This window comes from Mustela nigripes, chromosome 4, assembly GCF_022355385.1.
Source record: "Mustela nigripes isolate SB6536 chromosome 4, MUSNIG.SB6536, whole genome shotgun sequence".
NCBI classification, from domain to species: Eukaryota; Metazoa; Chordata; class Mammalia; order Carnivora; family Mustelidae; genus Mustela; species Mustela nigripes.
In genome coordinates, this window is record NC_081560.1 from 21,679,959 (window position 1) to 21,706,762 (window position 26,804).

Consider the following 26,804-nt stretch of genomic DNA (forward strand, 5'->3'; position numbering starts at 1 on the left):
GTTTTAAATGAACCACCTTTGCAGATACAATTTCTTGGGACCTTTCTTTCAAACATTTCCAAGCTGTATAGATATTTATCCTTGCAAATATCCTGTTTGACAGTAGGTAGAAAATTTTATCTCCGTTTTTGAGGAGGAGGAAATTGTGACACAGAGATTGTGTCATTTACTTCAAGTTCAATGAAAGGAGACAGAACAAGGGTTTGAATGCAGGGTGCAGAAGTCAGTGGTACATCAGGAGACCTGGTGTGGAGCCTGGCCACTGTCTCTTCAGCCAGCTGCCCCAGCTTTTCCCTGAGCCTCATTCCTTCTACCACAAATGCCTTCAATTCCTCCATCTCTACCTGCCCCCCGCCCCCGACCCCTTTAACTGTACCTGTGACCCACTCCTCTGGAATAAGCTATTCTGTGAAGGAAGCACTTTGGTTAAAAATGCTATATATTTTTTTCTGAGGGGTCCAGATAACATTTAAAAGGCAACTATAAAGGAATGCATTTCTTTTAGAACCTTCTTAAAATGAAAATTTTTTAAGAGCTGAGGTTTATTTCAGATATATAGGTTTGTCTGTATCTTCATAGATTTTTCTCCTGGAAATTGAATTGGGATTTGTGAATAAAAACCCATTTCTTTCCCTTCCATTCCTCAATTCCTAACTAAAATTTGACTTAATAATAAATAGTACCTGAAATTAATTTCCTCTTTTTTTTTTTAAATTGAGATACTGAAATCTGCTTTTTGTAATTCATAGTAATTGCCGATAGCCTTTTATATCCCCAGATTTTTAAAGTAGTGTTTTGCTCATTAAACTTTTTATTTTGAAGTAATTATGGATTCACAATTTTAAGAAATCATGGAGAAAGTTCCCATGTACCCTTTACCCAGTTTCCCATAGTAACATCTTATGGAAACTATATAGTATAATAACCATGATACTGACATTGACACATACAAGTCTAAATTCAGAACATTTCCAGCACTGTAGGGATCCCTCATGTTGTCCTTTTAAAGGCATATCCGCTTTCTACCCTCACCCTCTCCTTAACCCCTGACAACTACTAATCTGTTCTTCAATTATATGATTTTGTCATTTCACAGATGCTATATAAATGGAATCATACAATATGCAACTTTTTTTTAAATTGGCTTTGCACCCTGCATAATTCTGTGGGGATTCCTTAAGGTTGTTGCATTTATTAGTTGATACTTTTTAATTTATTGAGTAGTATTCCCATGGTATGGAAGTGCCACAGTTTAACCATTTATCTGTTCAAGGACTTCTGGATTGTTTCCACTTTTTAACTCTTACAAATACAGGTGCTATAAACATTCATGTTTTGATTTTTGTGTGAATATAAGTCTTCATTTCTCCCAGATAAACGCCCAGAAGTCCAATTACTGGGTGAGATGATAGTTGCATTTGCAGTTTTTTAAGGAACTGCCAAACTGTTTTCCAGAGTAGCTAGACCATTTTACCTTCTTCCCAGCAATGAATGAATGCTCCAGTTTCCCAACATCCTAACCAGCATTTGGTGGTGTCACCATTTTTAATTTTAGCCATTCCGCTAGCTGAATAGTGGCATATCACCATTTTGATGTGTGTTTCCCTGATGGCTAATGGTGTTGAACAGCTTTTCATGTACTTATTTGCCATCTGTATATCTGACTCAGTGAAGTTTCTCTTCATGTCTTTTGCCTGCTTTCTGATTGGACTGTTTGCTTTTTAACTTGAATGTGGAGTGTTCTTTATAGATTTGAGCTACTGATCCTTTGTTGTTTGCAAATATTTTCTCCAGTCTATAGCTTGTCTTTTCATTTTCCTGGCAGGGTCTTTGAAGAGCCTAAGTTTTTAATTGTGGTGAAGTCCTGTGTATCAGGCTTCCTTTTCTGGATCATGCTTTTGCTGTCAAGTCTAAGAATTCTTTGCCAAGACTAGATCCCAGAAATTTTCTATCGAAGTTTTTTCCTAAAAGTTTTATAGTTTCAGGTTTTACACTTAAGTCAACAATACACTTTGATAAAATAAATCGAAAAAATAAGAAACAAAAAAAGAGAGAGAGAACCTGGGTCACTCATTTGGTTAAGCTTCTGCCTTTGGCTCAGGTCATGATCCCAGAGTCCTGGGATTGAGTCCTGCACAGGGCTTCCTGCTCAGTGGGGAGCCTGCTTCTCCCTCTCCCTCTGCTCCTCACCTCTGCTCCTGCTCTTGCTTGCTCACTCTCAAATAAATAAATAATAAAAATACAAAAAGAGAAAACAAAACATTTTGAGGTGATTACTGTATAAGATATGCAGCTTAGATCAGAGTTAACTTTTTGCTTATGGATGTCTAGTTGCTCTAGCTACATTTGTTAAAAGCCTGCCTTTCCTCCATTGAATTTTGTATGCTCACCTTTGTCAGAGAACAGTTTAGCACATTTATGTGGGTCCATTTCTGGGTTCTCTCTTCTGTTCCATTGATCTATGTGTCTATCCTACCACTATCTCACAGGCTTGATTAAAATTGGTTAGACTGATTACTCCCACTTTCTTTCTCTTTAAAAATTATTTTAGCTATTCCAATTCCTTTGCTTTTCCGTATAAATTTTAGAATAATCTCATTTACATTTACCAAAAAAGCATTGCTCTGATTTTTTTTTAAAGATTTTATTTATTTATTTGACAGACTGAGATCACAAGTTGGCAGGAAGGCAGGCAGAGGTGGGGGCGGGGAGGCAGGCTCTCCACTGGGCAGAGAACCTGACGCAGGACTCGATCCCAAGACTCTGAGATCATGGCCTGAGCCAAAGGCAGGGGCTTTAACCCACTGAGCCACCTAGGCACCCCTGCTCTGATTTTGATAGGAGTTGCATTGAACCCATATACCAATTTAGGAAAAAACTGACATCTTTACTATGTTGAGTTTTCCAGTCTATTACTATAGTACACTAGTCCCCCACCCCCCTGCTGCCCCCCACCTTCCAGTTTCAGTTACCTGCGGTCATCTGCAGTCTGGAAGCAGACACTCCTCCTCCTGATTCATCTCAGAAGGTCAGTAGTAGTTTCATGCTACGTTACAATGCCTATGTCATTCACTTACTTCTCATCAGGCATTTTATTATCTCACATCATCACAAGAAGAGGAGTATAAGATGTTTTGAAAAACAGACCGCTTTCCCATAACTTTTATTGTAGTATGTATTATAATTTTCCTTTTTTATTATTAGTTATTGTAGTTAACTTCTTACTGTGCCTAATTTATAAATTAAACTTTATCGTAGGTATATTAGTGTAGGGATAACAGTACATGTAGGGTCTGGTACTAATCTGTGGTTGCAGGTGTCCACAAGGGAGGACAAATTGCAGCATAAGTATCCTGTCTCTTAGATTTATATGTCTGTTAGATTTACACCTAAGTATTTCATTTTTTGTTTGGCAATTGTAATTGGTGTTATCTTTTTAATTTTGGTGTCATTGTGTTCATTGCTAATGTATAGAAATTACAGCTTATTTTTATATGTTTCTCCTGAATCCTAGGACTTTGCTAAATTCACTTATTAGGAAAGAGAAGAGTTTGTTTGTTTATTGGGGTTTTTTGTTTGTTTGTTTTGTTTTTTGGTTGGTTGTTTTTTTTGGTAGATACCGTGGGCTTTTCTCTGTAGACAGTGGTGTCATTTACAAAAAAGAAGTTTTATTCATTCCTTTCCAGTCTGTGTATGTGTTTTATTGCACTGGCTAGGACTTCCAGAACTATGTCAAATAAGAGTGATGAGAGTAAACATCCTGTCTTTTCCCTAATCTTAGGGGGAACGCATTCAGTCTTTCGTCATCCAGTATAACGTTAGCTGTATCTGACTGAAGAAGTTTCCTCCTATTCCTGTTTTTCTGAGAATTTTCCATCATGAATGACTATTAAATTTTAACAAATGGTTTTACTGCATCAAGTGATATAATTATATGATTTTGTCTTTAATACGGTGGATTACCTTGATCTGCAAATATTGTACTATTGCTACATCCATGGACCAAACCTCACTTAGTCATGGTGTGTAATTCTTGTTATATATTGCTCAGTTCTGTTTATTATTTGGCTAAAGATTTTTGTGTCTATATTAATGATGTGCATTAGTTTGTAATTTTTGGGCAGTGGGGGGGCTGTCTTTGTCTAGTTTTAGTAGCAGGGTAATACTGGCATCATAAAATGAGGTGGAAAGTATTTCCTCATGTTCTATTTTTGGGAAGAGATTGTATATTATGAATTGTACACTTAAAAACGGTGACTTATAGTGGCGCCTGGGTGGCTCAGTTGGTTAAGCATCTGACTCTTGATTTTGGCTTGGGTTATGATCTCAGGGTTGTGAGATCGAATCTGGTATTGGGCTCTGAGCTGGTTCTGGAGCCTGCTTGAGATTCCCCCTCTCTCTCTGCTCCTTCCTCCCCCACCCTACTCCCACTGATATTCTCTCTTCTCTTGAAAAAAAAAAAAACCAACCTAAATTAAAAGGTGACTTTTATCATATGTAAATTATACCTCAGTTTAAGAAAATAGCACACCATTAGAAAAAATACTGAATAGAAAACAAAAAACCCTGGTGTTAATTGTTATTAATTGGTTAATTGGTGTTAATTCTTTCTTAACCATTTGGTAGAATTCTCTAGTAAAACCATCTGAACCTAGAGATTTCCTTCCTGAGAGTTTTTAAATTTTGAATTTAATTGTTTCATAGTTATGGGACTATTCAAATTACTTGTTTCCTATTGGGTGAGTTGTGGTAGTTTGTGTGTTTTGAGGAATTAGTATGTTTCATCCAAGTTTTCAAATTTATGTGTGTAGGACTGTAATCTTCACTTATTATCCTTCTGTTGTCTGAAGTGCTAGGCCCTGATACTGCTCATTTGTGTCTCTTCCCTTTTTTCTTTGCCATGGATTTATCCATTTTACTGATACTTGTGAAGAACAAGCGTGTGGTGTTTAAAATTTCATTGATTTTTGCTCTCATATATATTGTTCCTTCCTTCTGCTTTGGGTTTATTTGTTCTTCTGTTTCTAGGTTGTTGAGGGTGGGAACTTAGCTTATCATTTTAAGACTTTTCCTCTTTTTTAATGCATATAGTTAGTGCTGTAAATTTCTCAACACTGCTTTAGCTGTGTCCCACAAATTTTGATATATTGTATTTTCATTTTCATTCAGTTCGTTGTGCCTTTTTATTTCCTTTGAGACTATCTTTCTGACCCATGAATTATTCAGAAGTGTGGTGTTTCATTTACTAGGGTTTGGAGATTTTCCTGTTATTTTGATTTCCCGTTTGATCCCATTGTGGTTGAAGAACACACTGTTTCGATTTTTTAATAAATTGTACTGATGGGGGGACAGTTGGGTGGCTCAGTCAGTTAAGAGTCTGCCTTAGGCTCAGGTCATGATCCTGACTCCTGAGATCAAGCCCCATGTCAGGCTCTTTGCTCAGCAGGGAGTCTGCTTCTGCCTCTGCCCCTCCCCCTGTTCATGATCTCTCTCTCTCTCAAATAAATAAAAAAAGTCTTTTAAAAATACCTTTAAATTAGCTTTAACATTGATGTTCATTTTATTGCTCAGGATATGGACTATCTTGGCATTTATTCCATAGGCACTTGAAAAAACGTACATATGCATATTTTTGCTTCTTCATATTTTTCTTCTTTCCTTAGGTTTTTTTCTTTTTCTTTTTCCTTTTCTTTTTTTCTTTCTTTTTTTTAATACTTTTTTTTTTAAAGATTTTATTTTATGCAATCTCTACACCCAATGTGGGGCTCAAACTCACAACCCCAAGATCACACACACCACTGACTGAGCCAGCCAAGTGTCCCTACTTTTCCTTTTTGATTAGAGAAGTTTCTTTAGCTCTTCTTTAGGGTAGGTCTGCTGGTAAACAGACTCTCTGAGTTTCCTTTCATCTGCAAAATGTCTTGATCTCCTTTCATTCCTGAGGGGAATTTTCTCTGAGTGTGGGAGCCTAGGTTGACAATTACTTTCTTTAAAACCTTGAAAAATACTGTGCCACTTTCTTCTAGTGATGATTTCTGATCACGAACTGTTTTTCCCATATAGGTAAGGTGTCGTGGCTTTTTTTGTTCTTGCTGCTTTCAAGGTTCTTCTTTTCTTTAGTTTTCAGAAGTTTGATTATGATGTATCTGGTGTGGGTTTCTTTGGGTTTATCCTGTTTGGCATTCACTGTGCTTGTATGTACATCTATAGATTCATGTTTCTTGTCAAATTTGGGAAGTCTTCAGCCATCGTATCGAGTACTTTCCCATCCCCACCTCCTTGATCCTCTTTATGGTGCTTTGATGGCACCTCATCATAGCCCAGCAAGGATAGAAATCAAGCCCCCCCCCCCCCGACCTCACCCCCACCCCACCACCCCAACATTTGCTGACAGGTGAGGGTGGTGTTTGGTTGGAGTAAAGCAGTTATTGTCTGACAGTTTTCTGGCTTGCTGGGCTGCCCCTTCCCCAGTCCTTTGGGTGGAGCCAGCAGGCTTTTATGAGGGATTTATTTTTTCCTGTCTGTCCATTGGTGTTTCCGGGTTGCTGGCTTCTTTAGCTCCAAGTCTAAGATATATGAGGCAAACAAACAGGCAAGACAGATAAAACAAAAAGCCAAGTAAGTCAACTATCACGCCATTTCTTGGGTCCTGAGGTCCCTACCCAGTCTGCCCTCCTGTCTCGAACCTATCAAGTCTTTTTTTATATTTTATATGTAATGTCCAGGTTTTTTTTTTAATCAGTCTTTTTTAATAATTGATATATTATTGTCTTAAATTGAGGTATAATTTACATACCATAAAATTCATACTTTTAAGCAGTTCAGAAGTTTTTAGTACATTCACAAAGTTGTGACTCCGTCATCATTCTAATTGCAGAACATTTTTATCATCCCAAAAAAGAAAGCCCATATCCAAGAGCAATCACTTCCCATTCCTTACTTTTTCCAGTCACTGAAAACCACCAGTCTACTTACTGTATCCATAGTTTGCCTATTCTGAACATTTCACATGAGTGGAATCATGTAATATGTAGCCTTTTGTGTCTGGCTTCTTTCAGTTAGCATAATGGGTTCAAGGTCTGTCTGTGTTGCAACATGTATCAATACTTCATTATTTTTTACTGCCAAATAATATTCTATTATATAAATATATTCCACATTTTGTTTATCTACTTGCCAATTAATGGACATTTGGGTTGTTTATACTTTTTAGCCACAATGCTGCTATAAACATTAATGTACACATTTTTGTGTGAACATAGGCTTTTAATTCTCTTGGTTAGTACCTAGGAGTCACATAGGACCGTATGTGGTAACTCTGTGTTTAATTTTTTGAGGAACTGCTAAACTGTTTTCCAAAGCAGCTGCACTACTTTGCATCTTCACCAGTAATGTACGAGGGTTCTTTTTCTCCACATCCTTGATGATGCTTGTTAGTGTCCATCATTTTGATTATAGTCATCTTTGTGGATATGAAGTGGTATCGCATTGTGGTTTTGATTTGCATTTTCCTAATGACTAATGATGTTGAGCACCTTTTTATGTGCTTACTGGCATTTGTGTATCTCCTATAGAGTAATACCTATTCAGATCATTGGTCCAGTTTTTACTTCTTGTTGTTGTTTTTTTCCTATTGCTGTATAATAATAGTTCTTTTACATAGACTGGATCCTAGACCCTTATCAGAAATATAATTTGCAAATACCTTCTCCCATTTTGTGGGTTGTCCAGTGTTTTTGTTTTACTTAGCTGAAGGAGTAAAGTACATCTACCTCATCTTCCTGGAGTCATAAGTCTCCCAAACTAGTTTTAGAATAGCTTTTGGAAGGTCCAAAGTGTACTCCATTGCTTAAAACGGTATTTTAAAGTCAGTGTGGGACTATGCTAGTGTTTGATTTTTGTTGTTGTTGTTGTTGTTGTTGTTTCAAACTTAGACATGATTTTGAAGTCAATTTCAGGGGAAGGTTTTAACGGTTTTTTCCTATGACTTACCTCCTTGTGTATTCAGAGAAAGTTTCCGCTTGGTGTGCCATGGCCTATTGGTTATGTGCTGTGATACATGTCCTGTTAGCTCTCTGGGTAGCCATCAAGGCCCAGGGCACCCAGCATGTACACCAGCGTTTTGTTCAAACATTATCATTTATATGTGTACCGAAAGGTGCAAAGGGTGAGGAGTCCTGGTTAAGAGAGCACAAGTGAGCACAAGTGAGAGTATAGTCCCGTGAGAGTAAGGAGCCCCTGTCTATGGTACGTTTTTAAGCTCTGCAGTCAGAGCAGTGGAAATAGGGCCAGGTGTGAGTGAGCATTCCTCATTTCTAGGCAAAATAGATGGGTCTTTAATCTTTTCTTACCAAACAGTGAGCAATTCAGAGTTAATCACAAGGAATCAAGAATTGCATGGTATCTCCGGTCTTCGCCCAGATCACCTCCTGAGTTCTTCAAAGACTGCTGTCTTCTTCCTGGGTAAAGATTATTTTTGACTTCTATGCTTCTGACTCTACTTCTCCTATAAACTCAAACACTACTATATAGCCACGCTAGAAACAGCAGAATCATTTTGAACTTCAAATATTTCTTTTGTTCCATAGGTGCCTGGGTGTCTCTTACCGGCTCCCCAGCCTTGCCAGCCAGTGCCATGAATGGATTTTGCTTCTGACGAAATCCCTGACGGCGTTTTGTTCGGTCTCCACCGCAGGGTTCTGGTGTATTCTCAAGCACCGTTTCTGGGTTTCCGTTCCGCAGCACCACAGGCTGATGAAGGGACACTTTCCAAACCACAGGGCTCTCCCTTTGTCAGTGTCCTGCACTCTTTCATCGCCTGCATTAGCCTCTCATTTCAGTCTCTAGCCAGTCTAATTTCAAATGTCTTCAGTTTTCTAAAATTCTGTAGATTTTTTTCCACTGTGCCTCTTCTAGCCTTATTTTCAATTTTTTAAAAATTCATATTACTCTTGTTATCACCACACAAACTAGTCATTTTCTTTTTTAGCCTCTGCTCTGCCTGAATATTTGCTAATAGTCTTGATCTTAAGCACTCAAACTCATTATAGACAAGGTACTCTTCACTTTTATTTAGTATTTAATTCTGTTTCTTATGTCAAAGGAAGAAATGTATGTGAAAGCCTTTTATAAACCAGAAAGTACTATATACTCATATAACTTACTGAGATTAACAAAGGACCACTGTGCTTCTTTTCACGCTTTCTGCTCCTTCTGAGCCAAAGAACTTCTCAGTAGAGGAAGGAAATATTGAAGAAAAATAAAGCAATGGAGTTGTCTCTTAGCAACTGAGTTCATGCCTTATAAATCTTGCCCACTTTAGAGTGCTGCTGCTCAAAATCACTTGCTTTCTTTACTGGCTCAGTACAAATAATGTTATTAAATTATAGGAAAACAAAGGGAAAAAAATCTAACAAATGAGTCACTCTGTTTATTGACTGTGCACTCTCTTGAATAGCACTATTGATGGAGTTGGGTTGTCTCTTGATTCTAATCGCGAAAGTTTTTTATGTATATAAATACATATGTCTATATGTGTGTGTGTGTGTGTGTATATATATATATATAGAGAGAGAGAGGTGTGTGTGTAGGTATCTTTTTTGTAATTTAAAATATAAACTTAGGTAGAAGCCAAATGCCACCTTATACATTTCGAGGTTACCCAAGTCTTGAAATAATATGGATGTCACATAGATAGTACAAAACATAAACTGTGATAATGATCAAGTTGTGCAAATGCAAGCCAAATTGGGGGCATGATAACTTGTGTTATAAAATAATTCATTATATGGATTCTTCAGATAGTTGATCTTCATAGTATATTTCACTTAGCAAATAATTCCAAGTACCTTTTGTGCTAGACAATGAAAGAGATAAAGATTCTGTGTGTGTGTGTGTGTGTGTAAATAGTCTTTGGCTTTCACTATCAGAAGGTAGATAAGACTTGCACACAAATGAGGCGGTAGGATGATGAATTCCTTGTGGGTGGTGAGCTGAGTCTGTAGAAGTTCAGAGGAGGGAAAGGTCACTTCCAGCTGGGTGAGCTATTATGATTACATGGACAAGATGACATGTTAGAGAACAGAAGACTAACGGAGAGTTTGTCAAGTTTAGTAATTAAGGCAAGATTGAAGAGGCAGGTAAGACGTTGGCGCTTTCAGCTCTAGAACAAGGAGTTTAAACTTTAGTCAGGAAGCAATGGGGAGCCACTGACATTTTTTTTCTTTTAATCAAAGTCTTGTCTCAGAAAATTTATCTAGCAGTAATGTGTAATTTCAGTTAAAAGAAAAGAACTGGTTTGCTGATAGTCTTTTATGCTCCTTTTGTATGAAACAAAGCTGCATTTATAAATAAGCCAATTACAGAGTTGATTCATTTCTAGTCTTTTTAGAAGGTAGTCAAAAGCCTGTTTTCAGATGCAATTAGATCCAGTAAGATAAACTGCGTAGTTAAGATAAAAGTGTTCTATGAAGTGGGGTGAAATACTACATTTCATACTTTCTAAGATCATTTTTAAGGATCTTTCATGGCAGGCATCCTAGTGTCTTTCTCCACCTGAAACAATGCAGAAATTTCCCATTTCCTCTTTTCCCCCAATGCTTGGATAGAATAAATGTCTATAATGAAAAGACCTTCTTATCAGTCACCCTCTCAGATTTGTTCTTAATTTTACCAAATATTTGTATACCTCTGCAAAAGACTGCATTTGCCTGCCTTCTCCTTTAGTGGGAGAAACAGAAGGGAGCGCCGGCCTACCTCACAGGGTTGTTGTGAGGCCCCACTGGTACAAAGACAAAGTGCTGTGTAAATACTCAGAAAATGCTGGTAATTGATTGATTGAGAAATGGGCTTGGTGTTGGTTGGCTGTTGGTGGAAACCTCTCTAGACTGGAAATGCAATGTTTTAATAATAAAGGCCATATAATAAGCCTGGCTATTGTCTTCCATGTGTGGTGTGGGTCCCACCTGCTACTATTAGGGAAATCACACTTCCTACATATTTACCTCACAGTGAAATCGTGTTTTTTAAAAGCAGCACTCCCGAGAGAAGCAGTATGTTCTCGTTGAGCCATATTACAAACCAGGAGGTTGGGAACATTCAGTCCGGCTATCACTGGACAAATCGGTGATCCTTTTGGTACCTCGGCCTCCTTTTGTTTTTTTTTTAAGATCTTATTTATGACAGAGAGAGACAGTGAGAGAAGGAACACAAGCAAGGGGGGAACTGGAGAAGGAGGAGCAGGGTGCCCCGATATGGGGTTCGATCCCAGGACCCTGGGATCATGACTGGAGCCGAAGGCAAACACTCAACCAACTGAGCCATCCAGATGCCACTGTACCTCAGCCTTCTGACGAGACTGCCTGAAGCTGCCAGGCCAAAAGAAGCTAACTGCTGGGTCAGCAACACACAAATATAGGGGACTCAGGAACACTCGTGACCAAAAGCTGTTACGAAAATAGTTTAAGAATGAGACGTTTGTCATGTCTTTCCCCGTTGTATTGACCAATGGGTTCCCCCCAAGGTCAAAGTTGCAAAGGGAGAAGTGTGTGTGTTGAGGAAGAATTCGTGGCTCCCGCTCCAGAAATCTGGTCACATCTCAGGTCACTTCCAGCTGAAGAACCTAGAAAAGATCATATTTGATGCTATGTTGGTCTGGGGTGCTGTTTGAATCTCTTAGGCATTTTCAGGGTCTCGCCTGAGAAGTCTCGGGCGTTTCAGCAGCCCTGACTGCTGTCATGTCTCTCTGAGCTTTTGGAAGGCCACAGTCTGGCTGTAGGGCTACACTGTGCCATGCTGTCTCATCCTGATCTGGACAGTGTGTGTCTTCAAGTGGAAAAAAAAAAAAAAGAACAAGTGTTTTTAACTCAGTGGAATTTTATTCTCTGATGAATTTATAAGTAAAGATAAAATAACATGTTGTAAGTTTTTTGTTTTGTTTTGAGGATGTATTTTGAGTTTCAGAGCAAGAATTTTCTCTACTTCTGACCTAAAACATGAAGAAAAGCTCAGGCTAGTCCTTAAAAAACATCAGTTCGTGCCATTAATTGAAAGCATTTCTTTTATCTGAAGTTGGGACTGAATCGGACTAGCTGCTCCCAAAGCTTAAAAGTTAGCACAATTTTCAAAATGAGAAAACTTTGAAACAGTTTTCCCCTTTTTTGCTGTATCTTTCGAATGCCAGGCAGAGCTTGCTGTGTTGAATCAAATTGAAGCATGCCCAGTGAAAAATAATAGCCCCTGGCTTGGGAACTAGACCTTTAGTTCGTTCGGAAACCAAAAGGATCCTGGCCCAGTTTTAGTGTATGGAAACCCTCCAAACCACCTTGGCTAGCCCCAGTATTGTAGAACTAGGCTATAGAACACGAGGGCTCAGTGCTCTCCGCAATGGTGGGAATCTGCTGTTATTTCTTAGCAGATCAAATCCATGGTGAATACTAGGGCACAGACTGTGTGGTCTAGTTCAGGCTGCAACATCAGCAAGAAAAGTTGAAGACCAAGTTCAGGAAAGCAAGGGAAACCGCAAAGACTAAGCAGAGGGCAAGGGCTTGCTTGGGTAGCCACAGCAGCACATTTTAGACATTCAGAGAGATCCTTGCTTCTTTCTTTCTTACTGGCACAATTTCCCCACAGAAAGATTGTAGAAGAATAAAGGGAGGAGGAAAGTCTTGACTCAAAAAGAGAAAAAAAGAAAAGATTATATATATAAAGTGATCATTTGTATGGCCTGGGACTTCCTAGTGTTTGCTGTGTACCCTTTCAATACATGTGACCAGTACTTTCCCCTTGATTCCTCATCATTTAACGAGGCTATATAATCCAAAAGACTATTAATGTGGTCCAATTTACCTACTATGATTCTGTAGGAAGAGGATAGGAAGGCTTAGGGAATACTTGTACTCCATTCTGTTCTTGCAGTGTTCGCTCATTTTCTTCTACTAAAAGCCTGTTTTATTCTCTTTCTAGGTAACAGTATGACTAAATACACAGAGAAGCTAGAAGAGATCAAAAAAAGTGAGTAACACTATTGAGGTTCTGGGATAATGGAGCCCTGAAGTTCTAGAAGTAGGTTATTAACAACCTTAGCCCCGTCCTACAGCTGACAGGCATGGAGAGCTATGGGAGGCGGGCGAGCCTGGCAGGTGCCAAGGAGAATGTGGGAAACCCATGTTCCATCCCAGCCAGCTGCTAAGGTTGTCGCCTGAGGGCTGAGTTCTGCCCAACTAACATCCCACAGGAGATGTTAGTGTTAGAATGCAGAATGAGCTCTCTAGTTAGGCAGTGAGCATCCCAGCTTCTTGTTTCACTGGACTGCAATCTCCACGACCTTTTTCAAAGTCATGATCTTTCCTGTCTTCTTCGTTTTTTCTATGCCTGAGATAGTAAGCATACCACCTCTCCTTTCATAGCCTCCTTTGGCGTATAAATTAGTCGGTTATTCATGAAAGACGTGGAGGGGCGAGAGGGAACAAGCTTAGTCTTAAGTGGTGCTGCCATGCCTTCTGAATTCATTGCATTCTGCTTTCCTTTAATTAAAAATCATATTTCATGCACGTCCTTTTTACAAAGTAATCTGCTTCCAAGATAAGCTACTAGTCACCAAGTGCATCGCCCTTGCACAAAATCTTAATTTTTCAACTTGTGTCCAAAATGGATGGAAAGTGTACACAACCAAGGCCAGAACGAAAGAAGTAGAAACATCTGTTTCCTAAGATGGATTTGTCCATCTCCTCAGTAGAGGAACCCAGTGCCAGGGGAGTAGTTAGCTAATGGGAGGCAAGAGGCCCTCTAATGGTTCCCAGTTCAGAACTTCACTCTGGTAATACACATCCTTTGGGAAGAGAATATTACAAACCCAGAATTCACCATAACTTCTGTTTTTATAACAGGCCTTTTAATTTAAATGATAATGTTTCTGCTTCTTTTGAATTGCTGTGGTATTAAGAAACCCCAGCCAATAGTGTGGGGACTCCGGGGCGGCTTTATGCTGTGACCCTGCTGGTTGCCGTGTTCGGCTGTAAGGGCTGTTACAGACATTTGTTTTTTCCTGTGTAATTGTCACACCATCCTTTTCTTCTTCAATCATTTATAGCACATTTTGTACTTTTATTATACTTTACATTACATAAGTATACTTATAGAGAGAGAGAGAGGGAGAGCGAGAGAGAGAGCATATTTTACCATTTTAAACTTATTTAGAAAAAAATCTCATTACTCACCCATGCCTCATTGTTGTCATCCTTAGTTCATCCACAGCAGGTAAAATTCAGCCGGCTTGCTTCTGGTTGGGCCTACAATCCCTTTTGCCTCCTATCCATTCGAAGCTTAGTGTAAGCTCTCATGTCCACACCAAGATTTGTCCTCTGAAAATGTCCCATTCCACGCAGATTGCGGAACCCTGTTTAAAACATTTCTTAAAAGCACAATGTGGGGGCACTGGGTGGCTCAGTGGGTTGGGCTTCTGCCTTCGGCTCGGGTCATAGTCTCAGGGTCCTGGGATCGAGCCCCACATCGGGCTCTTTGCTCAGCGGGGAGCCTGCTTCCCCCTCTCTCTCTGCCTGCCTCTGTCCCGACTTGTGATCTTTCTCTCTGTAAAATGAATAAATAAAATCTTTAAAAAAAAAAAAAAAAAGCACAATGTGGTTTCTCTAATATCTAAACTTTAAATGGAACTTGTTTCCCCACCCTCTCCCCCCCCCCACACCCAAATACCTCTAGATAAAGTCCTTGAAAATGTTTGCTTCCCTCTTGAGAAGTTTTGGCCTTCCTTTTAGTAAGACAGGAGGCTCCTCTCACTTTGTTTCACACACTTTGTGCTGATTCCCTGACTAGAATTACTTCAGATTCTGGTTTGAGATCTACATTTTGGAAGCTCTTCCCTTCTCTTTCCCCATTTTCTGCTGTAGATGTTCTTTTGGGTCACAAGGGAGGAGAATATTGCCTTGTTTTGTGACACCCTAGACCCCTCACTTTTCTCGGGTTACCTTAGATGCCATGTCTTTCTGTGAAATCACAAACCTTGTTCTCTTACTTCCTTTGATTTGTCTTCCACTGTGAACCCAACTTCCCTTTGCTACTAACGTGTTTTAACAGAACCCTGAAAACGCAGAATTCCTTTGTAATCTGAATATTCTTTCTGCTCTGTCTCAGGAAAATAGACACTCTGTGTCTATTGACTGCTCACAAAGCCCATTCTTGGCTTCTGGTGGTTGGATGACACTAGCTGAACCCAGTGTGAAGCATCCTAGATAGTCAGGTCTCTGTCCTTCCAGTAACTCGAGAGAGCCAGCCCGAGACTCCGTACTTACCGGAGAAGCAAAACTTGATAACATATCTGAAACTAGGATTTTTTTGTCTTCATCCCGGAGTTTGGGAGAAGTGAGGGTAGCAGAAGCTCCATTCTTAAAGCTCTGTTCGCCCTTGCAAGGACAGACTGACAGAGCTTTCCAAGTCAGCCTTTTTAATAAACTTTAAAACTTACTAGTAAAACGTCCAGGTCGATCTTTTATCTCTGAGTAAGAATGTCAGAGAGTCCTAACGATGGCTGTCCTTCTAAACAAGAACCAGGTATGTAGAGTTCAGGTTCAAATGTACAGCGGGATTCTGAGTGCCTATGAGAGGATCCTAGATATACCAGTCAGCAGAATAGACGAGAGCCTGTTTTTCATTTGAGATCATTTCTACTTTGTCAAAGGGGATTTGGATGGGTACATTTTGTACTGGGAATGTGAAGAAGTGGAGAAGTATTTCAAACTATGTAACTATTTATCAGTGGAGAAATGCCACAGAGCAAGCTACTTGAAAATTGTTGACTCTCTTGATTGGTTTATTTAATTGCCACTGTGATGGATATAAATGACTTTTGGTGGGCAGGTTGGTGGTAGTCTTGGGTCTGCGTCCTCATGGGTCTTAGGAGTTCCTTTGTATCTAGGTTTGTTAGCTTGTTGTATCCAGAAGAAGCTATTATGAGACTTATCTAGAAGTTATGGTTAGTTATTAGCCACCTGTCTCTCTTTGAGACATAGGAGAGCAGAGAAGCTTGAATTCACTGTAACAAAGAGTCTTGGTATAGTGACAGAAGTCTAGTTGTTTGTTTGTTTGTTTGTTTTAAGATGTTATTTATTTGACAGACAGAGATCACAAGTAGGCAGAGAGGCAGGCAGAGATAGAGGAAGGGAAGCAGTCTCCCTGCGGAGCAGAGAGCCCGACATGAGGCTCCATCCCAGGATTCTGGGATCATGACCTGAGCCGAAGGCAGAGGCTTAACCCACTGAACCACCCAGGTGCCCCCAGAAGTCTAGTTTTTAAAGTACTATGATTTCCTGACTCTTGAGTCATAAGGTGTTTTGGTCAACCAAGCTAACACCCTCCAAAGGGTTCATTCTGTGTTGGTTTCTGGAAAATTCATGGAAATGATTAGTAACACCTAGTAACACCAGGTAAATAATTTTAAATACCTTTAATCCTTTCCTTTGTTGCTAGGAGTCTTGGTTTATGCGACTTCTACCCTGCAAAGGCCATAGTAATTATCCACCTAACCTTGAGTAATTCGGGATTAATGAGGAAGTACTTAAAGAATCATGGCGCCAATATAAAAATGTAGAGATGAAGGGGAGCATGAGGGTGGGTGGGAGCTCCATGCTGAAAACTCTTCAGAATTGGCAGTTATCTTCAGGAAATTTTAAGGAAGCTAACTTTTAACATGCCTCTGTGGGACAGATACTAGATCGTGTGAGACTGGCTAAATTTTAAGACCTTTCAATGTGATATGAAGAACCATTAACAACAAACAAGCATAAAAGTTGTCCCCATTTGAGTCATGTCTCAGGACTGTCAAGATAGAGCTGAATAAATACTGATGTTTCAGGAGGATGATTTTTCTTTTAAACTGTGGTTAAAAAGAAAACAACAAAAAGACAAACAAAAAACACCTAACATAAAATGTACCATCTTCACCATTTTTATATTTTTTAATTTATTTATATTTATATTTTTTAAAGATTTTATTTATTTATTTGACAGACAGAGATCACAAGTAGGCAGAGAGGCAGGCAGAGAGAGAGGAGGAAGCAGGCTCCCCATGGAGCAGAGAACCCAATGTGGGGACCGATCCCAGGACTCTGGGATCATGACCTGAGCCAAAGGCAGAGGCTTTAACCCACTGAGCCACCCAGATGACCCACTCTTCACCATTTTTAAATGTGACACTGCTGCACAACAGATCTCGGGAACTTTTTCATCTTGGAACACTGAGTAGGTGGATTTTTACGGAAGTGGAGTCGCGGAGAAACTGATAGAAAAGATTATCAGCACCAGGCCTAACTTTGTTCCCAGTGCAGTGGCAGTGGCAGTGGCGGTGGTGATTGGGGCAGAGGTGGGGGGAGGTTGTCCTGTGTCTCCAGCATAATTTGTAACCACAGGAACAGATCCGGGCAGAGTTAGAATAATAGGGTGTGAATGTCTTACCAGCTGTTTGACCTGGGGCAACTGAGCTTCTCTGGGTCTCTGTCCTCATTTGCAAAATGCAGGCGTTTATTCCCCCTTACCCTCTTTGTTGGGAAAAGGATTTCAAGTGTCTTATAAAATGCACGTACTACAACAGTGGTCAAAAGGAAGAAAGAGAGCAGAAGTAAAAGGGGGAAGATGGTAAGCAGATAGAAAAAATGCAAGGGGTAAAGTCACCAGACACAAAAAGATGACTTATAAATTGACTTTAGGCTTCCTGCCAGCCAAAGCAAAGGTGGGAATGTAGAGGTGATAAAAATGTGTGGCACACTTCATTTTGACCGTACCGTGAGGATCCTATATGAGATAGGATATGTAAAAGCAAATAAATCACTTGAAAATTACACTGTCTAACTTGATGGGTAGAAAGAATGAGTACCTCTAAGAAAAATATACCTAGAAAATTACTTGTCCTATCCTGCTTTTCAGATTATAGATACAAAAAGGATGAGCTTTTCAAGAGACTAAAAGTTACAACTTTTGCCCAGCTGGTAAGTTTAACTAAAATCCTTTGGAGTAAAGACTCTAATCTGTGCTGGTTTATGTGAATATTTCTAATGCCACGCTAGGTAATGTTTGCAGAAGAGTTCCTTCTGATTCTTTACACCTTCGGGAGGATTGATGTGTGGTATGTGTGCTCGCTCAAGGGTAGTATGAACAGTCTTCTCTGGTAAGAATTTTATAAAGTGCACATTCTGCCTTTCAGTCATCACGCTATGGCTTAGGTTTGGTTGTTGTTTGTTTTTTTTTCCTTGCACCCTTTAACTTAATATTTAGAATCTAGAATTGTGGTCTTTGGATTGTTTGGCTGTTTTTCTCTATGAAACCAGGTGATTGCTATGGGCTATTTGTTACTTTGGGAAAGTCACTTTCTTCTTTCCTTTGAAAATTACGGACAAAGTGTCTCTCGGGCCCCCCAAACATGAGTTTCATTGATGTACCTCAGATGGATCTTGGGTCTTAGGAGCTGAGCTGTGAAAAGTGCTTTAAAAACTATGTGTCGGTACACAGTGATGTGCTGAATATGTTTATAATTACATTTATTTACTCATTGAACGTAGAGTTGTTGATTCAGTTCTGTCATTGCAAGTACTGCACATTGAGACTGAAATATATATGATTATTTATTCATGTTTCTCGTCTATATTGCCCTTTTGGTCTTTTTAGTTTATTATGTGATGTTTTAAATGAAGCTTTTTTTTCTGGAACCATCATTTGCGTGCGGTATTATTACCACTCCCAAAACAAGGAGGCCTAAGATTTAGTCTCCAATGGAGGACACTGACGGTTCCTTAAACCCAGAGATCTTTTATGTTTGATGTTTCCTCATCTTTTATAAAAGATAGAATTGCCTCTGTTTAAAGACAAACATACATGCATCTCTACATTTCATTCTTTCTTCTATCAGGTCATCCAAGTTGCTTCCCTATCTGATCAGACACTGGAAGTGACAGCTGAAGAGATTCAAAGGCTGGAAGGTAATGGGAATCGAGGATGTGGGGTAGATAAGTCATTGACCATTTGACCGAAGTGCTTGCCCCGTCTGCTTCTGCTTCGCTGTTGTGTTCACAGAGAACTGGGACTTTGATGGATCTATTTGCAATTCGATTGTTACTCTCTGAGAAACGCTATCTGGTGCTTTAATTGTTAATTCTTATTTATTTTCAAAAGCCATCTGGTTTTCTGGCTCTAACATTTGTAGTTTTAAATGTTTTTGATGTGTTTAATATACTAATTACTTTCCAACAAATATTTTTAGTGCCTTCTCTATACGCATAGGTCACAGTATTAGGTGCTAGGAGACCACAGAGATGAACAACGCCCACTCTGCTTACAAGGAGCTGGTAGCCGCAAGTGCACACGCACACACGTATGTATGCTGGATGAGAAGAGCGGGAACAGAAGCACAAAATCATGAACGTGACAGAAATTCATAATGGAGAGCTGGAGAGAAGCCATCATTTGTTGAATATATATTGCTAAGTCCTGCACTCGAGTTTTCTTATTTAATCTTATCAAAAACTCTAGAAGGTACACTTTAGAGACGAGAAACCCAAGCCTCAGAGGTTACATTACTTGCTCAAGGTGACACAACCAGTAAGGAATGGGCTCAGGATACACAGATTTGCAGGTGTCTGGTAACAATCATTGTCTTTGCTGTGGGAGTTCTGAGGAAGGAAAGGTACTTTCCAGTTAGAAAACTGAGGTAGGCTTTCTTAAAAAACTTTTGAACTAGGCCATAAAGGAGGGTAGCATCTCAACAGGGTGCAAGTTAAGGGTGAGGTTCTTGCAACCTGAGCAAAGAAAGGCATGCGGAGAATGAGAAGCTCCAAGCGAGTTTGGGCAACATGTCATCCAGCCTGGTGGCCATAGGGTGGGTGGGGGTTGGGGGTGGAATGGGTGCTGGGTTGGAGATAGGGCCAGGAAGATAGGCTTCTAGAAGCTCCAGGTTTCCTTTCTGAAACACTGAGTGGAAAATAAAACCTCTTAGTTGTACTCTCATGAAAAAGAATACACAGAGTTAAGGTCTTTATTTTATCCTGAGGTACTCAATCACCAATGTGCGGCTGTTTACTGAAGGGAAATGTGTTCTGTGAAGGTTGATGGAGGCCAGGAATCTGACTTCTGATTTCAAGACAAGTTTCTCAGGAAGTCCCGAGCCCTGGTTTTGTGCGACTTAACTGTCATCTCCCTGGGCTTGTTTTTGTTAGGGAGGATAAAGAGCATCTGACAAAGACAGGAATTTATCTCTGACAGATGCCTCTCACACGGCAGAGAAATAAGGGCTCTTTGTAACAGAGATAATTGAGTCTCCTCACAGAAGTACTCCCAATTTTAACCTGGTTATATAAGTACCTGGATTTGGTCCTTTAATTCATTGCAATTGCAGCACTGGAACATATGGGCACATGCAATTTTCTCTTCTGAGATGAATTTGCACAGCAAAATAGGCTCTTATAAAGTAGGACACCATAATGTGTGAGTAATATTAGTGTTTTTCTAGTGCTCTACACAGAATAATAACTCACTCAGGAATGCCTGTAGAACAGATTGTATGCATATTGGCTATTTTTGAAGGAATTTTTAAAAAAATCTCCTTTTGTAAGTTTATTGTTTTTTTTCCTGACTTAAAAAGTGTATTTCTAGAAAATTAGAAAACGGCAAAAAAAAAAAAACCTATATAAAGAAAATTAAATAACATTTTGCTCTATTTTACCCGTATCTAACTGCCCAGCCAAATCCCTTCTCTTTGGGCATGCTTGTGAATTGTGCTGTTTCAAATTAACATTTTATCATGCATACTATCCTATGTCATTAAATGGGCTTCAAAACCTGAATTATGAAGGTTATGTTGTCATATAATGCCTGTCCTGTGAATATACCATAATTTATTTAATTATTCTCCTATTGGACATTACAGTTTTTCTAATTTCTCACTTTTATAAAACAATGCTGTAATGTAAATACATAAACGTCCGTGTGCTTCTGACTATTCCCTGAAGATAAATTGCTGCAGATGGTCAAATGATAGAACCATTTTAAGATGCTGGATTCCACATTATCTCCAGAATGGTTCTTCCTATTCGCATTCCCAACAAATAAAGGAGAAGACCTGTTTCTCTTCATCCTTGGCATTGCGGGATAATTATCATTTTTGCAAAAGTTTGCCAATTTGGTAGATGAAAAGTGGTATCTAATAATTTTCCTTTGAATCTCTCTGATCATGAAATAGACCTTTGTGGTACATATGTATTTGTTGGTCATACCTGTTTCTTCTGAGAACATTATATGTCCTTCCCCATTTTTTTTCCTCTTGTGGTATGTCCATCTTTTACTGATTTGTAAAAGCTCTGTATATTAGGATATCTTGAAATATTGGAAAGCAGTACAGCCTTGAAAATGAATGAGAAAAAGCTTTATTTAATGATTTGGAACAGTTTTCAAGCTGTATCGTTAAGTAAAAATAAAACAACAAAACAAAAAACCAAAGTGTAGAGCAGTATGAATGGCATTCTCCTGATATGTAAAAAGGAGAAGAAATAAAATAGATGCTAAAGTCCATGGTTATTTTTTTTCTGGAAGGAGACAGAAATCTCTGAATGCAGTTCCCTTAGGAGAGGAGCCTGAGGGCCTATGGGTCTGCAGTGGGAAGGGACTTCCCTGTCCCTATTAATAGTTTTATCTTATTTGCATTTTTACCTTGTGCACAGGAGCTTTTTTCAATTAAAGCACTAGGTAATTAAAAAACACTTTGTAAATTAAGTATATTAACCTTTTCTCATGCATCTGGGTCATAGATATTTTTCCTAATTTGTTACTCACCTTTTAATTTTCATGTTGGTTTTTGACATACACGAGGTTTGTTGCATTTTTAAAAGATTAAATCTATTAGCCTTTCATGTTGTGTTCTCTTTTATTGCCTGAGGCTCATAAAGTCCAAAACAAGATAAATGATTCACCTATACTTTCTTCTGTTAGCTTTGTTGTTTGTTTGGTTTCCGACATCAATCTATCTGTTAATATTTTGGTATATGATGCGAGGGGGTTTTCTAATTTGATTTTTCTGGATAGTAGGCACAATATCCCACTATCATCTACTCAGTCGTTCTCCCTTTACCCACTGATTTGTGATGTTACCTTTAACATATATATTCTCTTTTTATGTATATTCTGGGTTTTATTTCTGTGTTCTCATACTCCATTGTTCTGGTTTGTGGTTCAGCATTCTTTTGGTCATTTATCTTTGCAATATATGTTACTATTTGCTAAGGTATAGTCTCTAAATTACCCATATGTATGAATGTGTGTCTGTGTGTGTATATATGATATAAATATAAAATATCTACATATATTTTATATTACACGTGTATAATATTTTATATATATAAATATTTTTTTCTCATCTTTAAAATCCCTTTAAGCTTTTCAGAAATCCCATTGGGATTGTTTTATGTCTAAAAATTAAGTTTGGAAAGAATTAATACCATTTCACTTTTAGTCAGCCAGTCAGGAATGTGAAGGTACATCACTGTCTTCATTCAGATTGTCTTTAATGTCTCTTAAGTAAAATTTATAGAAGACCTATAAAGGTTGTAAGTTTTTACAGGTCCTTTACATGTCTTAATAGGCTTATCTTCGAGGAGAGGATATCTTATATTTGCAGTTGTTACTGTAAACGAGATGCTGATCATATTCCTTTCTAATTGGTATATTTTAAAAAAGTAGTTTTTTAGTATTTCTTTTTTTTTTAATTTAACCACATACTTATTTCCCTTATGCTCATAGGATTCTTCTGAAGTTTCTAGGTATATATATAGCATATGCAAAGTGAATGTTAATATTCTCTTCAATAACTAGGCCTCTGAGTTCTATTTCTTCTCTCACTATACCAGTTAGAATAGCGAATTCTCAAACTTTTTGGTATCGTCTCCCTCCGCACTCTGAAATTGAGGACCTCAAAGAATTTTGATTTATGGACATTATATCAGCTAATATTTAGGATATTAAAAATTTTAACTGAGAACTTAAAAATATTTATTTACTATTTCATTTACAAATAGTGATACTGAACCCACTGCAAACATAAATAACATTTTTATGCAAAATAGTTGTATTTCCAAAACGAAAAAAAAGTTTACTGAGCATAATATTGTTTTACATTTTTTTTTAAATCTCGATGTCTGATTGAATAGTAGACAGCTGATTCTCATGGCTTCTGCATTCAGTCCATTGCAATATGCTGTTTGGGTTGAAGTACATGGAGAAGATCTAGCCTCACATGGATCTGTAGTTGAAAAAGGGAGAATCTTTTAATAGCCCTTTCAGATAATTGTGGATACATATCTTCAGTACTATGCTAAAACCTGACAACCCATAGCTTCTTAAAGGTTAGCTGTAATGTGGAACCTGAAACCATATCAATGCGGGTTTCATACTCTGTTCCATTAAACCCATCGGTCTGTCGTGTACTTTGAATTAATCTTCTTACCCATGCATGATTTTATAACATCATCCATTGGTCATTTGGAAAAGATCGATTCACCGAGTTATGAAGATCTTCCAAACATTGACAAATTTCATTCATTACACAATATCCAAAATATATATATATATTTATTAAACTCACCACCTATCTTATCAGAAAAATCATTAAGTGCAGGGAGGCAGTCAAGCTCCTGGTGGCACGAACAGGATTTCCAAAATTCTGATTTTTTTTTTTTTTTTCAAAATTGAATCATCACAACAGATACCATCAGTTGTTTTCCTTGAAATGACAATCCGCTTAGATCATTTTTGAGAAAATGTCTGCCACATGCACGAGTCTAAGTAACTATAATTTTTCCGTCAGTTTTCCTTCCAAGTAAAAATGGTGTTCAGGGCAAAAGCAGCACTAATCACACTAATACTTTCCCTTGAGACAAGCATGGTGCGTCTTGGTTTGGAGCCGAGTTGCTATATGCGGATCCCCATTTCATCCCACGGAATATTCAAAAGGTGTATATTTAAAGATGAGATTTAATAGAATCATGATTATGGCTCCCTTGGGGACTTTTTCCCAATGTGACTGTCCTGTTTATGAACTGAGCGCATCCATGATGGTGAACAAATATGACGGTCACTAATAAAACTCGGTGCCTCTGCCCTGATTGTGGCTCAGGTGCTCTCAGTTTGGCCCCCATCACTTTGGCACCATTCATGCAAGTATCAACACAGTAGGAGAGACCTCACAGGTGCCCCTGAACAGGTCTCAGGGACTCCTGGGGTCCTAGATGTTAGAACTTCCGGGACAGTTTTAAAACCGTGATGGAATTTCCCTGTCTTGACCTAATTTCAAGGGGGCTGCCGCACTCGTGAATACACCCGGAGGTCAACATCACTTATTTATCCCTTTGCAAATCTTAGACCATGAGTCCTCGACGACTTCAGAGCCCGATGACAGGGAAATCAGTGCCAGGACCAACGGGAAGGGGAGCCTCGGGGAGCAGTCGCCAAGCCCCATGCAGGTCCTAAGCAGCACGGGAGCAGGGGACTCCAGCCGCTCGACTCTGCAGAGGTACGCTTATCGCTCCTCGGGTCCAGGGTTTTCCCTGCATTTGACTTCATACTCATTTGGGTAACAGTTTCAGTGATTTAGTCGCCGTAGAAACAGACTGGCAGTAGTCAAGTCCTGCATTTTCACTGCAGCCCTTCTAATTTTCTCTTGGTATAAATGCCACCGCCTGAATCTTTTCACAGCATCTTAGCGAGGATGAGAGTATATTGCTAGGAGAGCATTCATTTCTACTCCCTAATTCCAGCCTTCTCAGCCTTCCTGGATGCAGGTTTGCTATTAGGACTTAGCTTTACAACTACTATCTTCTGATTCCCACTCCCGCCCCCTTTACTGTCTGCCGCAGCTTATAATTACCCTGTCTGGAATCAGAAGAAAAATAGAGTGCCATACGCCCTGCTCTGATATTACGCAGGTGCAAAGGAGCGTGAAAGCAGCCTCTGGCGTCAGTTCTCCAACGGCACGGGACTGGTCCTCCTTCCTGCGTAGACTACGATGCAACACTTTCTCACAGATACTAGGTGCTGATTATAGGTTGGTGCTCATTTTCAGCACACGACCATCCCTTCTACAAGCAAAACAGTTGTGCCAGAGAAACTAGGTCTGCTAGAGAATGAATTGCTATCATCAGTACCACTATTATTTTTTTAAGATTTAATTTATTTGAGAGAGCACAAGTGGAGGGAGAGGGGCAGAGGGGGAGGGAGAAGCAGACATCCCCATTTAGCAGGGAGCCCCATGCGGGACTTGATCCCAGGACCCTGGGATCATGAACGCAGCCGAAGGCAGACTCTTAACTGACTGAGCCACCCAGGTGCCCCAGTACTGCTATTATTTTTTTTATAACTATTTCACGCAAGAACTCTAAAATCGGAATTAGCAACATGGACCAACAAGACTTCCACTGAGGGTGCAGCTTCATAGGAATAGATTTTCTTCTTCTTTGGTGCAACAAAACGGGCCCTTGCTGGCATCTCGTTACAACACAAACAGGTCTAAGTGCAGAATTTGATTTTCCCGTGCGGGGAGAGGAGCCGTCAGGGGACACGTCAGATTTGCCTGGGAAGGGCGTCCTCTTACTTCAGTACAGGCATTTCACTTCTTGCCATTTTGTTCGTAACACCCACTCCTCTTAAGCCTTTGATTCATATATTTTTTTTAACCACATTTTGTCTGTAATCTTTAATATGACAACCAGTTTAAGACCTTAGAAACATAACTGTCAATGGCGAACTCATTCATTTAATCCTAGTGTTTCCTCTGTCTCGTTATGTGAATGTCACCAAATCTAAAAGCCTCTTCAGCCTCAACACTGTCACCTATAAACTGGGAATAAGTACAGATAACTTTTGAAGACATTAAGGGTCAAAATACCTATCGGATAAGTTGTTGTATAAATAGATGAGAAACATTAAAATGATATTGGTTTTTTGTTTTTTGTTTTTTTTTTTTAATTTATTTGACACAGAAAAGGAACACAAGCAGGGGGAGTAAAAGAGGGAGAAGCAGGCTTCCCGCTGAGCAGGGAGCCCAGTGCGGGGCTCGATCCCAGGACCCTGAGGTCATGACCTGAGCCAAAGGCAGATGCTTAATGTCTGAGCCACCCAGGCGCCCCACAATGTTGATTTCTAGTGCATCTAATATACATAGAAAGCCTTCCTTTTTCTTGTGCTACCAACCTTACTCTTTCCCATTTTGTTCTGATTTCTTACACTCCTCACAATTCCATTAGATTAACTGTTGGCCTCTTTCTTTCTCTGAATGCTGTCCTTGTTGCTGGAGGTGGCATGTGCCCAACGGTTTCTGCCCCCTCAGCCATGCTAATGACCTAACATGCATTCTCTGAAGGTGAGTATGGGTGGACGCCTGGGTGCCTTCCTCGGGGCCCAGGGTGCTAGAATAGGAATCCATACGGCCATGCATTCAGAGGCAGAACTGAGACACCATTTCCATTTTCCTTTTTCTTTGAAGTACCCTTTGAAAAGACACTGAGCACTTTCTGACTTTTCTGAAGAAATGCATTTGACCTTGAAGGCACTCACCCCTGACTAGTTTCTGCCAACCTTCTTTTCACTTGCAGCGTCATCAGTGGTGTTGGGGAACTGGATCTAGACAAAGGGCTAGTGAAGAAAGCAGAGCCCACCGCCAAAGACAAACCTTACCCCGACTGCCCCTTCCTGCTACTAGATGTGCGAGACAGAGATTCTTACCAGCAGTGCCACATTATTGGAGGTAAGAGAGGGAGGAGGCG

The 26,804-nt window shown here is 39.4% G+C and overlaps 1 protein-coding gene and 1 long non-coding RNA gene across 2 annotated transcripts in view; one reads left to right on the plus strand and one right to left on the minus strand.

The window, feature by feature from the left end:
- CEP41 (centrosomal protein 41) overlaps positions 1 to 26,804 on the plus strand; it is a 48,011-nt gene that overhangs the window by 15,617 nt on the left and 5,590 nt on the right. Inside the window, exons 3-7 of the mRNA XM_059396402.1 lie at positions 12,964 to 13,011; positions 17,932 to 17,993; positions 18,911 to 18,980; positions 24,406 to 24,556; positions 26,634 to 26,785. Coding sequence (XP_059252385.1) covers positions 12,964 to 13,011; positions 17,932 to 17,993; positions 18,911 to 18,980; positions 24,406 to 24,556; positions 26,634 to 26,785 — 483 coding nt within the window. The remainder of the gene's footprint in view (positions 1 to 12,963; positions 13,012 to 17,931; positions 17,994 to 18,910; positions 18,981 to 24,405; positions 24,557 to 26,633; positions 26,786 to 26,804) is intronic.
- Positions 11,446 to 15,398, minus strand: LOC132015706 (uncharacterized). The gene is made up of 3 exons (XR_009403749.1): positions 15,306 to 15,398; positions 14,217 to 14,586; positions 11,446 to 11,620 (listed from the first exon to the last, which is right to left on the minus strand). It is a non-coding gene; the product is annotated as an uncharacterized LOC132015706 (long non-coding RNA).